Below are 14513 nucleotides of genomic sequence, written 5' to 3' on the forward strand. Positions count from 1 at the left end.
CTGATTTATACTTAGAAAGCACCTACCACTTACCACATTTTCCTCTTCAGAGTATATTTTTGAAAACATTTCAGCTTTTTCCCCATCTGCATTTTTTTACAAGAGTCACTTTTCAAACCTCCCTGAAATGTCAGCAGCCCTGTGGTTGTATCTCACATAGAATCAGTTTTAACATCTTTGCAAAACCCTGGCACAAACAAGCAAAACTTATTTTCAGAGTCTGTAAATATTTTGCTTACCAATATCAGCTTCCCTGTGATTCTTGATGTATTCAGCAAGCTCAAAATTTCCTGCTATTATAGCCACCTAAAGGGTTGTAAAATAGGCACAATTAATATGTTGCCATCACTTGCCAAGAAGGAAAACATGTCACATCACTGACAAACATCAGGCAAAGATATTCTCATTTCACCAAGTGGAGCGATTCTATTACTTTCATTCTGCCAAACAGATATTGGTATCTGAAACACCGATACAACACTGAAACAGCAAGAAATGAGATCTTAATCTGTTGGTAAGAGCACTGCCAGTCCCCCAGCTGCCCATTTCCCAGGAATGCTGGCATGGTGGCAGTCTCAGGAGGCTGCTGGAAGAGCTGCTGCTCTTCACATGGTGGCAGTCCAAGGCAGCAGTGAACATTAAGCACAGCATCCCCAAAGCTCTGGGAGCTGTACTGGTGTGTGGGGAATGCTGCAGGAGAGACACACTGAATATGTTATCTCCCTTTAATTGCTCCTGCCTCACTCCTTACCTGAGCAATAAAAACAGGAGCTGAAATGCAAAATACACAAGAGAGCCAAAGAACAAGAGCTACCAATATTCAGGTCCCACTAAGGCACCAAAAATCACATTGAAAGAAAGAGACCGGCAAAGTTTATGCATATGTATAGAGTTTAAAATGTCTAAATACATTGAGTTCTAAATTAATAATTTTCTTTTTCATTTATTTCCTGATTGTTGAACACCAATCTGAATTCTCATTTCAATAGACTTAAAAAGAAAAACATCTCCAACAGGTGTGAGGGAAGCAATTTGATTTTGCCATTGCTGGCTTCTCCCTTTTTCTTCTTCTCCTCTTTTTGCCCTGAATATCAAGGAATTGTCTTTTCTGGTGCCATTTTGCAGCTGTGACAGATCCTGTTCTCTAGTGGCACTGTGGATTTCCTGATGTATGTGCAAGGCATAAGCTGGGCTGGGCTTTCTCACAGAAACTTCTGTATGTGCACAGTGCAGGTTAAAAAAAAATTGAAAAAAAATCTTGCTGTAGGATTCTCTTGAATATAGGATGGTATCCAAGAGAGTCAGACATGAGAAATTATTAAAAACTCTATGCAAATTTCTGAACTGATGACCAAGAAAAAATATTTGCTGGTTTGTGCCTCTCCACATATGAAGAATGATGCAAAGGAAGACTTAAATACAATGGTCTTAGGGAGTGTATGAAGTACAGTTAAAATCAGCAGTATCTTTGAATGTAACAAACATAAGATTTTGTTTCTGCACTCAGCCTAGGAAACTGAATGGGTAATTTTATTTACCAGTAACCAAAGCAATCTAATACAGAAATCCCTGAAACTGAAGACTTTACACCCAAGCTGTGGCTGCCCCATCCCTGGCAGTGTCCAAGGCCAGATTGGATGGGGCCCAGGATAGTGGAAGGTGTCTCTGCCCATGGCAAGGAGTGGATCTGGGTGACTTTAAGGCCCTTCCCAACTCAAACCATTCTGGGATTCTATGATCAGGGAGGTTGGACACAAGCAGGTTAATGCACCAACACCTCAACACCATCCAAACCATCCATCTGAAAATTGCTATTTTAAACACTGGTAAGCCAACCTTTATTCCAGAAGCCCCTCCAGACAGAAAGAGTTTCTCAGCATGGATGACATATCAGAATCTGGCCCCCAGCCTCCTCTGCAGCCCATGATTCTCCCTGGCAAGCAGCACTAGGAAACCAACAGCAGAGCTGAACCAATCTTCTCTCTTTAACTTCCAATTCTGCAGCCTGGCTGGCTCCAGGTTCATAACAGCAACATTTGTGCAGAGCTCTGAGGTTTTCTCTGCATTGTAAGCAAGTGGTAATACTTCTCTCTGATGTTACCCCTAATTAGCAGTAAAATTCCAGCAAGGGGTGGAATTCAGCAGTGACAGGCAGCTTGCTAGACAGCAGCCATGGTACTCAAATGAAAGAATTTTTGATATTGAGCAGATTTTAAACCTCAAGTATAAACATGCTCTTCAAGTGATAAACACACTTTATTACTTGGGGAAAAAAAAAAAAAAAAAAGATATTTCCAGATAACTAAGAGACAGCTTGACAGGGAATTGTTCCTGTATTTGCTTCTGAACCAAGCAGCAGATTCAGCAAGCTCAAGGAACCATTTTTGTCAATTTAATTCACTTCGATGCACTAAAAACAGTACATAAAATCCTTACAGCAAAATGAAGGAAAGATACGTTAAGATCTAAGGAAAGCAAGGAAAAGTTAAAAAGTACAAATATTTCTTGGCATAACATCAATGCACTTCACTTGAATTTGATGGGTAAAATGTGTGGGAGAAAGTGAAGTCAGAGCAAAATCAGAAAGGCACAAAATTATTCTCATTCAACTTGTACAGTTACAAATCACAAAGCATGGCAACCTTAGCCCTTTTTCCATACAAACGTGTCTTAAACCAAAATTATAGTGAGTTCACATGAAAATATAAATGTGAATAATACATTAGGACAGTAAATGGTCTTCACAAGATCCAGAGATAGAACCAAGTGAAGGTGGTAGAAATTCTCTCCTTGATCAAGTACCTAAATCAGAGACCAACTGAAGCTCTATATTTGTACTAAATTTCTTTGTACTTTAGAAAAACATAGTAATGCAGCACGTTGGCAGAAAATACTAGAGTTTGATTCTCTCCATGCTTCCTAATTTACATGGTTTTAAATAGCCATAGTTTGCTTTTCAGGATGTTCTGTAGACAAGTGCTAGATTTAAAATTAAGAGGTTGTGGCAGGAAAGAAGGTTTTGAGTTTTCTTTTGATCACAAGACATCTCCTCTTGGCAGTGAAAAAGTAGCACAGCCAGCAAAACTGCAGCAAAAGTTGCTTCCAATTCCAGTAGGAACTGGATTCCAGTCATCAAAATGCATCACGTGCATGTTTACAGACATGAAATATCACCATGAAAGGCTGGAGGTAGCATTTTACAACTAGAGGCTATCTACCAACTCTGTTATGCTGAACCTTCAAAAATTGCAGCTTTTCTAAAACTGCATATGCAGCAGTCTTGCCATAATTCAGGTTCTTACATTCCTGCAGCAAATACCCTTTCATGTCATCCTTTTGACATTTATCTCACATCAAAAGTCTGTGTATCCTCAGTCACATTACTCTGCAAACCTGATAAAACCTGGTTCTGCATCTTGTACGAGGTAAAAGCATCACTCACACACAATTTGCACTAAAACCTGCTTTGTGCTTTGCCATGATTTTAAAGGGTGTCTTTACTTTGCATCCAGAATCAGAAAGAGTTGACCTGCAGGGTCCCAGTATGGTGTCAATCAATGCCCAGCAGAAAAGCCTGACTCAGTAATTCAGTGCTTTTAAACCCAAACCAGGATTTTTGTCTGCTGCAGACATTTGGTTGGGAGCCCTGCCACATTCTACTGTACAGAAAGCAGAAATTATCTTGTTGGGGTTTTTTTAATCAGCATTAGAGGCAATTTTATATGAACGATAGTAACCAAAGTGAATCACTTATCAGCTCCCTCCCAAGCTTAATTGACCCCACTAAGGCTGTTGACATGGGTACCTAATTATTACCAAATTACCTTTGATAACACACATGTCTGGCCTGAGTAAGTCTGCCACAGGGAAACAAGCAGAGAGCAAAGCTAAGCAGGAAGATGGATCTTGGTAGGAGGCAACTGATATAAAATAAAAAGAGAGGATAAAACCATGCTGCTGGACAGTGGTACCTCCTCCTATTCCCACAATGATCTGCCTCCAGCATGACAAGACTTAATGGAGTGCCCAAACCAGGTCCCAGCTGGGACACCCTGAAGCACAAAGCCATGGGCTGAACAACTCACTGGAGCAGAGCCAGGAGCTGGCTGTCACTCAGTGTGTGTAACAGGGAGCTTGACCAGAAATGTTGTGTTTACAGAGACATTTCCTGTGCCTGGGGAGAAGCAGAGCTGTCACAGACACCCTGGTGTCTCACAGACAGATGTTTCTTTCAAACGATGCAAGGTTCCAGGGCCTCGCTGTTTGCCGTGGCAGGCAGTACCAGATGCTCTCCTGCCAAGCCAAGGGAGGAAGGGAAGGAGTTGAATCGACACTTGGCCAGTTGCTACGGGTGGTAACCAAGGGACAGCTCAGCTGAGTGGAAACCTGAATGAATGAATGAAGCAGCTGCAAGGCAGGGACTGAGAGGGAGCAGGCAGGAGGTGGGAGCATCCCAGCACTGGGCAAGGAGCAACACCCTCAACACTGGCACCTTCACAAGCGGGCTCCTGCTCCTGACAGATCATTCTCACCCTTGGCTTTCTGATATTCACAGTCAGAAACAATCCTTCTGGATAAAGGAACCTTCACAAGTGGGTCTCTTTCTCCTGACAGATCATTCTCAGTCCTGGCTTTCTATATCCGCAGTCAGAAACAATCCCTCTGGATAAATGTCACAGACATGTTTTATGAAAAGTCCTTTCCTTAGGATTTTTTCTTCTGACAAGCTGAGAGGCCTCAGGAACAAAATGTAAACAATGATTATCTTCTGCTGTGGAATACAACAGGTGGATCTGTGATTGGTCTCATGTGGTTGTTTCTAATTAATGGCCAATCACAGTCAGCTGTCCAGACTGTCTCAGTCAGTCACAAGATTTTATTATCACTCCTTTTCTATTCTTAGCTGGCCTTCTGATGAAATCCTTTCTTCTGTTCTTTTAGTATAGTTTTAATATAATATATGTCATAAAATAATAAATCAGCCTTCTGAAACATGGAGTCAGATCCTCATCTCTTCCCTGGTCCCGGGACTCCTGCAAACACCACCACAGATAAAGGCACTGTTTAAGTTGCCTTTCAGGAGTAAATTCAGAAATTAAATATTTGAGGTATCAGGTACAGCTTTTTCTGAATCACGTTCCCCAAAGAAACTTCGTTTAAATCATGGCAAATAAAAGTACTTTGTGTAAACAGTGAAACTGGCCAGATGTCCCATTACAGGTTTCAGTGTGACAGAGTTTCACAGTGTTTTCAGACTCTGCATCAGACAGAAGTAGCACTGACTCACCACCATCTCTCTGTTTAGCCACATAAATGCAGTTCTAAAGATATCAATTTACTTACAGTCAAGTATTTACATTTTTTATGAGGACTAATGCAGTTTTTTGTGCCTTTTGGGAAATTAGAAGTTGTATTTACACTTTACCTGGCACTAACATTTCACAACTGGTATTTTCCCGCTCTTGAAATGTATCACAGATAGAGATTATATCAAATTAGAGCATGATTTTGTAGCCTGTTAACAAATACAATTTTAGAGCTTTATGGGCTAGCCCCTGAAAGGCAAACACCACAGCTAAATTACATTACCACTCTTGGGAACAAACTGCTCCACCCAAGGACAAACAACAGAAAAAAGAGAGAAACTGAAGCTGTCCCCTCTCAAATCAAGACAATGAACTTTGGCAAACTTTCTGTGTGGGACTGAAGAGAGCCTATTAGTCCATTTATGTTCCACTCAGTCCAGGCTTCTGCATTTCTGCTGCATGTGCTTACATTTGAGAGATCCAAAGCTCTGAAATGCAGAGCCTTTGGAGGGAGCAGAGGGAGCTGCAGGGTTTGGAGCTGCCATTCACAGTGAGCACATAAAACATCACCACTCACCACCTGCTTTTTGTCCCCCTGCTCTTCTCATCCAGACCAATTTCCCTTTCCCGAGGAAAGTGCATTTCATTATTCTTTCCTTCAGGGCTGATGTTCCACCTTTCTCTTGTCTCTGCCAGCCAGAAGTGTTTATTGAATGATGGCTTTTCCAGAAAGCTTGGATTGGCAGTAAGCTCAGGCATGGTGCTGTACATTAAAGGAGGTAACTCCAGCCCAGAAAAAAAAGTGAATTAAATCAGTGCAAATGCAGATGGACAGACAGGACACTGAGGTGAATCTTCCTTACAGGTTCCTGTCTTCAGTGGGAATCACAAGAAAGAGGTCACACAACCCTGTGAATAAAACTGTAACCATCAGACTCCAGAAACTGCCTTCCACTTCAACCACAGGCTCACAAAACCATAAATTATTTCTCATTCCAGCAAGGATTATATTATTTTAACAATGAAAAAACACCACTCAAGCAGCCACAATCATCACACAACAGGACTGACTATCAGCAGAGGTACGTGAGAAATTAACACAAGGGAATTTAGAAGGAAGCGTTGGAATCACTTCCTTAATTAAAAGATTTTCAGAAATGATCTTTCACATACCATAATCAGGATGTGCTTGCTTAGTATTAAAAATATATAACTACATTGCAATATCCACAGCTTTTGGAGATTGACACCTCTTTAATTTGATACAAAAATCCAATGGTGTTTACTGTGGGGCAATGGAAACGTAACATAGCTAAACTTCAATGTATTTATTTTCTACCGTGTCCTCTGGAAAGAAAAGCTCTCCCTAATAAAGCCAAGAAATACTTGGAGTCTAAAGCCACTTTGAATTTAGTCCCAGCACACCATTAAGCCCACAGCAGTCATCCCCAAGGACAGCAGGAAGTTAAATTTAGGTTGTTAAGTGCCAAGCCCCTGTTCCCATGCGTGCCCATGGTAGGACACAGCAGCGGGAGGCTCCATCCCTGATAAATGGTGATACAAAAGCACCCAGCACACCCAGCAGACTCAAACAAATCCCATCCTAAATGGATCTGCATTAGCTGCTCTCATGTAGCGTGTGGATTTTATAACTCTCTCAGTGGGACAGATGGAGTTCAGTTTGGAAAAGCAGGAAGCAATCTGTGTTCCGAATTTCTTTCCCATAGGTGTGGGATGGAAATGTATCGATCACCCACTGTTGGTTCCTTATGCAATTCCAGGAGCCTGCACTTGAAGAGATGTTTATCGATTCAAAGAGCACCTCAAGTACCTGGAACTCAAGAGTCCTTAGGAAAGGCATTCTCTTGTAAAGCCTGAGCAAAATGTTAAAATGTGGAAAACATTGTTCTGAGCTCAAACCACAATGCACACCTCAGGTGTTTGCCATCAGAATGTTAAGAATTCCAAATGGGTATTTCTCTGAACCAGCTGGAAAATCCTACACAATTGCCACAGCCATTATAACCTAGAGGCAGAACTGCTGAACAATCATGAATTCCTTATTTCACATCGCAAAAATCAAAGGGCAAAGTTTCACCCCACATTCTGTAGTTCCATGGATTGCTGTTGATTTTTGACTTTGAGGCTACGACACAGCAAAATAAAAGTAGCAGAAGCTTCTTGGCTCACCTCATTAAAAAATAAAACCAAATGCTTGATTAATATTCTATTAATATCACTAATTCCCTGTCTTTATCTAACAGTGCTGCTGAATACATAGAATATGAATGGTATAAAACATGACCTCAAGGAGATACATATTCTTGCCTTATGGAGACACACATTTACACTCCAAAACTATATTAAAAAATAATCAATTCTGAAGCTGAGATGTAATACATCTATTTAGAAATTTGTCAGAAGCAAATCACTACTTTAGGAAGTTTACGGTTGTGCAGTATTTTGTACATTTAATAAAATAATAATGCTTTTGTTGAAAATAGATCAGAACTGAAAGGTTTTATTTTATAAAATAAAATTAATTTTATCCATTTGAAGTTCCCTTTCAGGTGTAACATTTTCGAAATTGGGCAAAACTCACAGATGTAAGGTAAGATAGAATAAAGAAAAGCAGTAAAATTGAATTTATTTTCTTTAAATAATAGCCAGTAAAGGTTTATATTAATTGCAGAAATAACCCACATTCTCTACCAGGACAATAAAATGCTGACAATTTTCCTAAATTACTTTATAGTAATGTTATGAAGAAATACAAGTAAAAAAATCATATTCAGCATTTTTCTACATGCTTCTTTCCTGGACAGAAGAGAACTCTTAACATTTTTAATTATATAATGTAATACAAGCTCAATATTATGCATTTTGAAAGGAATTAACTGTGTATATTAATAGATCTGATGTCCAGTAGATGGCAAAATATCAGCAACCACCACCTTTAATCTTGGCACTTGATTCATTCAAACCCCAAAGTAATTTTTCTTTTTGTTTCCAATATCCACTTTCTATTTCATTGGAGAGCAGGATTAGGTTTACCTTTTGGATGTTTTCTGTCTATTATCTGCTTGAAAGACAATTTCATCTTCGTCAGGTCTCGATACAACAAAGCACAATAATGTTACTATCCTTTAAATAGTCCTTTGAAGACAGTTTCTTCACCACTGAATTTTTTTTTCCTCCAAGAGCATTCTGCTGCTACTGTTCCCAAATTTGCCAGCACATGTTAGCATACTGTGTACTAAAATCTCTTAGCAACAATATCTTAGTGTCTAACATTTCCCTTCTTCCAACTATGATTCACGGAGCCATCTGTAGTCAGATATTGACATGCAGCATCCTAAAATAGGCACCTTACATTTGCTCAACAACTAGTTTTAGCATCTGAAAATATAAATTGTGGGGAGAGGGCCAATAATTCTGTGAGGCTCCTCAGCATTCCTTGGATCATTTCAGCACTGTTTAAACAAAGGCTCGCCACGAGCGCTTCGCCTCAATATCGAGGGCAAAGTATTCGCGCTTTTCCAAACGACAGCGCCGCTTACGTAACCCTCTGAGCAATCCCAGGCTTCCCTGGTGAGGACCCCCTCACACTGCTACTCAGGTTGTTTTTAATAGTAATCAAAGACTAGGTTTTCAAGCTCCAAGATCCAGGCGTTCTTCACACCCTTGGAAGCCTCAGGCTCATGGGAAGCATCCCACGATAGGTGGGACAAGGTCATTGTCCCAGCTGGGTGAAGACAAAGGGACTTCTGCTGTAGGAAATGCAACAATATCCCACGCTCAGGAAGAAAATTTACAACCACAGCCTCCCAAGCACTGCTTTTGCCTCCCAAAACTCTTAGCAAGCTTGCCCTCAGATAATACAGCATCTTTTCAGCTGCAGCAAGTTAACTCTTAGCAGCAAAGACTTTGCATAACCCAAGTTATTCGTGGCAATGTGCTGTGCAGCTCTGTACAACTTAGAAGAATAGTGCTGTACTAAAAATGTTAATTAAACAGGAACAGGAAATGTTAATTAAAAATAATCATATTCAGTAGAATACATTATATAGGAAGAGTTGATTGGACAGATTTGGAACGGTCTCAAGTGTGAGAAACACACTTTCACCCCAGCGAAATCAGTGGGATTTCATCCACTTCAAAGAAGCTGAGATTTTACCCTAAATACTTTTCAGCAATTAATATTTTAAAAACAAGCAAACACACAACAACATGCAGCCAAATACAGCTGGACTTTATCAAAAAAAAAAAGTACGCTGCAAGCATAATAGTGCTGGCACATTTTCCTTGCTAAAATGCTGGGTTTGCTTGCAAGAGATTTGACAGCCCCCATGGGTCTTCTGGAATACACTCAGTAGCCATGAAGCTGTGCCAGGGCTGAGCAAATTCCAGTCAGAATACGGGGAAGGCAATCACTCTGAATGACCTCTTTTCTGGCTGTTTAGGTCCTGCAGCGCTATCTTAGCAGGACTGGACAGCACCTAAAATGCCTGCATCTTTGTTCATTTTCCAGTCTTCGTTACTAAGATTTAAAAGGCAGAACCTGTGTTTTATTCTCCACTGTCCTTTCACGAACACACACAACCGCATTCTTAAAATCTAACCACTCCTCATGAATTAGCCATGACTGAATACCTCCAGATTAAATTAAGCCTGCATGGACACCAAGATAAAAAAATGTAAGTCCTTTCCTCACAACATGGGAGCAAATCACTTCTAAATCATCTCCTCCCTAGGCTTTGAAATGCAAACTTAACTCCTAGGACAAAAGGAGTCGTTGTTATGCAAGAACCAGCTTGACAGGAAGTGTTGAACTGAATACACCAGCAAGTCGAGCAGAGTTACAAGGAAACATGTCAGGAAGCCTAAAAAGGAACACGCAGGCAAATCCAATCCCAGGCACAACTCCGCTGCTTCACGACATTCTTTTATTTCCCCCTATTTCTTGCAAGAAGAAGTAACTCAGATTTTTAAGTTCTCCTACTTTGTTCGGGCTGTATTGAGCCTCCTCCATGGTCACTGCCTCTATTTGGAAATACTATGTTTCTATTTATTCTAAAAGTAGAGGAAAAAGCCTTCCATCTTCTTCCTGCTTCTCTGCTGAAACGCCACCCAGCAAGTTATCCTCAAGCAAGATGCATTTGCCTACACTAGTGTTTTAATTATTAAAACAAAGCAGAAAAAGCCAAGTGTGATACGCACACACATTTACAATTACAGACTCATTCCTCAGGAAAATCTAGCTCAAGCTGGAAAGAGCCATCAAAAGCCAGTTATTACATAATCCTTATTACTGCTACATGGGCGAGCAGCGGTTCCAAAGGAGTATTTACTGAAAGCAGATAAAGCCAGGTTGCAGCATCAGATGAATCAGATAAGACACCGCCAGCAACAAAATTGACTTAATTTTCTTCGTCCCCTCCAATAATATGCTAAATCAAAAAGCCATGAAATGCAATCTTCTCCAGCTGAACTCTCCTAGAAAAAGGCTGAGAACGTGTGTTATTTGCTAGGTTTTGTTTTCCTTGGTGCTACGGGAAACATTGGGCTGTGCAGAGAATTCAGCTCAAGGGTTTACAGGTCTGTGCTGCTGTAGAATGAAATCTTCCACCTTGCCAGGCAGCCTTACCTCATGGAAAAGCCAAAACCCACCACGTTAGCAGCTTCTTCCCTGAACAATTTCAGAAAAAAAGTCTTCCTACTCACAGCAGACAGACACTTCCCACTATTTCACAGCAGAAACTTTCAGGGATTCAGCTCTGCAAACACTTAATAATATAGTGTTGCTTCAACTGCTAAACCAAATGGCTGGAAATCCTTTTGGAAAGCCCTTAGGATAAAATGCATCGGTGAATAAGACACTGTGATTATTTTACCTAATACATTTGGTGGCTCCATTCCAAACTCTGTGGGTTAACTACAATAAAACCTTTGGAAACAGCAGTCTAGCAATAGCCCATGCCAATAACATACTCTGATGGAGATGGGATTGCCAACTGCATGCCAGGAACGCTCCCTCCAAATGGCAGTGGAAGAAGATGCTAAGTCTGTCCTTCAGGCACAGATTCTACATTTCTATAAGGAGCAAGAACTTGGATATAGCCAGAAGATAACGCTGAGTAGCCTGTTTTGAAATGCAAAAGCGGGAGATGATGCCACACAGCACTCAACCATCATAACTCCAAGCATGAATCCATTCCTGCAGGGCTGAAGTGCCCCCAAGTCCCACTCACAGGTTATTTTATCTCCCAGACAAACTGAATGGTGTTAACATCTCAAAACAACATGATTTAAATTAGGATTATACAAATCCCCACTGCCTCTTGTAACTTCACCCACAACAACTAACTGTCTGAATCACACTCAAGCCGTTCCTACTCTAAGGCAAGAGCTGGTGGTGACCCTTACAATTTACTTTGTTTATTTGTCCCCTTTTGTAACTTCTGAATTTTTTTCTGGTGGGAGAACAAACAGATTGGCTTCTAGCTACCTCAGAGGGTGCACTTTTCCCAGAGAAATTGGAGTGCCTGTGGCAACACCTGAGGCATGTCAGCTGGACAGCCCTGTCTGAGCATGGAGAGAATGGGGAAAGGGGGAAAAGAGGGGTCTTGGATCATTTACATGGAACACAACACAACAGATGGTCACATGGAGACTCCTCCAGAGTTTGCTTTTGGTTAAAAAAATGAAGACACATCCTGCAGTTAAGTATTTTTAGCATCTCCAAGCATGGCAATATTTTGCCTTTCTCAATAAAAGGTAATCATACAATATCGTTATTTTATGCTTTACTTCCATTTGGCTGCTTTTCTGGAAAATGACAGGGTTAAAACAAAGGTCAGAAGGGACCAGCCAGCACTAAGAAAACCATCCCTGAGTCAGGAGGAATCAATTTAACTCTATTTTGTATCCACATGTATTTTTCTGCTTCTGTATCTCCTAATATTCTCAGGAATATTTCGTTTGCCACTACTTTCCCTAATATAATTTCAGTTATTCCCGTTCCTTTTAATTATTATTTTTATTTTAATTATGTCTTTTTAAGAAATTGTGCTGCGTGTACCTACATTTATACAGACTCATGTACATTTTTGATTTTTAAAGGAAAAAATCCATAGTTTGTTCTGGGGTGGTCACTTGTATAGATTTATTTTTTTTTCTAAGTATGAGTAAGTTCCATTATTTGACTAAAATCAGGAAAAAGCTGGAAAAAGCTTGAAGTCTGACTAAAGGCAGAATGCATCATGAGCTCATAGCTGTATATTTTGCCAACTATACCCAATATTCAGTGACTCATTGTTCACACAGGTGCTTCACAAAAGGAATTAAGATGGAAATAAATATGTGGAAAAAGCAAAGTCTTTGTGTAATTCAAGTGCTCCATGAACACAATGGTTCCATACTTGAACATCATGACAGGAAGCATTATTTTATATTTGCGAAGATGCCTTTTTGAGGCACCTGATCAAGATTTTGGGGTTAAAATTAGCTTTCACACCCTTTCCAAGAAAAAAAAAAAAAAGTCAAAGAAAAATACCTGAGAAGAACTTTCTGCCCTTTGCCTGTAAATTTCACCCAAAAGAGAGTAATTAAAAATGCCAATAATCTAAATCTAAACTGGGCTTTGGGAAGCCATTTTAGTGAGGTGCTGGATATGCCCAGCTGTGTCTGTGTTCCCCCCAGCCAGCTCAGCTTACAAATCCATGGTTTTAGTTCCTACTCCTGGTTTTGGAGCCCCTGTGTCTGAGTCAGTCTGGAAACCAGTTCCCACTGCCAGGTTGTTAACGTGGAGATCAGCACACAGGGCAATAAAAGAAAATAAAACTAAACACCACAACATAAGACAACAGGGGAGAGAGGACAAGGAGGGGTGGGTCAGCACAGTTTTTCAGTGTGAGGAAAACAACACATGTTTTCCCTTGCCCAGACTCCAAAAGAGCTGAATCATTTTGTTTTTCCAAATAACAGAGATACCAGGCATGAAAAATTTCAGTTCAAATGATTCAAACCTGGCAAAAAAAAAATAAATGTGAGTAATGGAAAATAGAGGCAGGGCCAACACACTGAAAGGAGCAATTCTACCTGCGGTGGAGCTGGAAGATTGCTGTTCCTCCTGCAACCCATGGGATGTAGGCACATGGATTATTCAGGCTGGTCAGGGACAGCAAAGGTCAATTATTAGGGACATCTGAGACACAAGACATTCTCAGGTACAACTCTGCCCTTAATAGGTGGCACTAAATACCACCTCAGAATAGCTGTTCTGTACACTGAAATGCATTTGTTCTAAAAACACTGACTAATTGTAAGCACTATTAGCTAAAATAGTGTTTTATTGCCCATTTGAATTATTCATATGGAGCTGCTGATCACTAAAAGAGAAAGACCTGATAAACAAGGTGTATGGTCATTTTAATTTACTTTGTTTCAACAGCTTGTAAATACTGCAAAACTCAGATTTCTGAGCTATTGGACAAATATTTGCTAGATAGGCAATGAATTATTTTACATTAACCTAGAAGCACAAGAAATGTGTGGAAAACCAAGTAACTGTGGACAGCAATGGGATACCATGGCTTTTCTGAAAGGCTATTTCAGGAGGTTTTACTAACAAAATAGCATGTAAGTTACTTAGATGGCCCAGCCAAGATGGGCTGAGTAAGTGATTAATAAACAGAACTGGCAATATAATATAACGATGGGGCACAAGTTTCATCTCACCTCAAATTGCTAAATATGAAATACAGGAAAATTTCTGCTGACTCCATGTTCTGCAGGCTTTCAGCAATGAGTGACATCAGCTGTACCCAACACCAACTGCTGACTCTATGCAACCCAGGAACGGGTCAGTATGAAACACATCCCTGCAAAGGCAGCTAATACAAGGTTAGGTGCTTAACAGGGAAATACAGCCAAGCTTTTTTTGTATCCTCAACACCTGGCAATGCCATTCCAATGCTAACTCTGCTGGACACTGAAAAGGCAAAAAGGACACCCAGATCCCAGGTGGGCACGGTGTGGAGTCCCTGATCTAAGTGGCACAGAATTCAGCCCAGATTATTTTTACTTCCTGCCATCTAGTGTATCTATGCTTGCTTTAACAAGCCCTGTGATTTGGTGAGAAGTGAGCATGTGCACATTTATTCTTTTGGTGGCAAAATTGCACCACGTTCATTGGACACTGATGCC

The 14513-nt window shown here is 40.4% G+C and overlaps 1 protein-coding gene across 2 annotated transcripts in view; it reads right to left on the reverse strand.

Moving 5' to 3' along the window:
• SHANK2 (SH3 and multiple ankyrin repeat domains 2) overlaps window positions 1-14513 on the reverse strand; it is a 249980-nt gene that overhangs the window by 217957 nt on the left and 17510 nt on the right. For both annotated transcript variants that reach the window (XM_066552106.1, XM_066552105.1), the window contains exon 9: window positions 240-306. In XM_066552106.1, the coding sequence (XP_066408203.1) occupies window positions 240-306 (67 nt within the window). The remainder of the gene's footprint in view (window positions 1-239; window positions 307-14513) is intronic.

This window comes from Molothrus aeneus, chromosome 6 (genome assembly GCF_037042795.1).
Source record: "Molothrus aeneus isolate 106 chromosome 6, BPBGC_Maene_1.0, whole genome shotgun sequence".
In the NCBI taxonomy this organism is placed as follows: Eukaryota; Metazoa; Chordata; class Aves; order Passeriformes; family Icteridae; genus Molothrus; species Molothrus aeneus.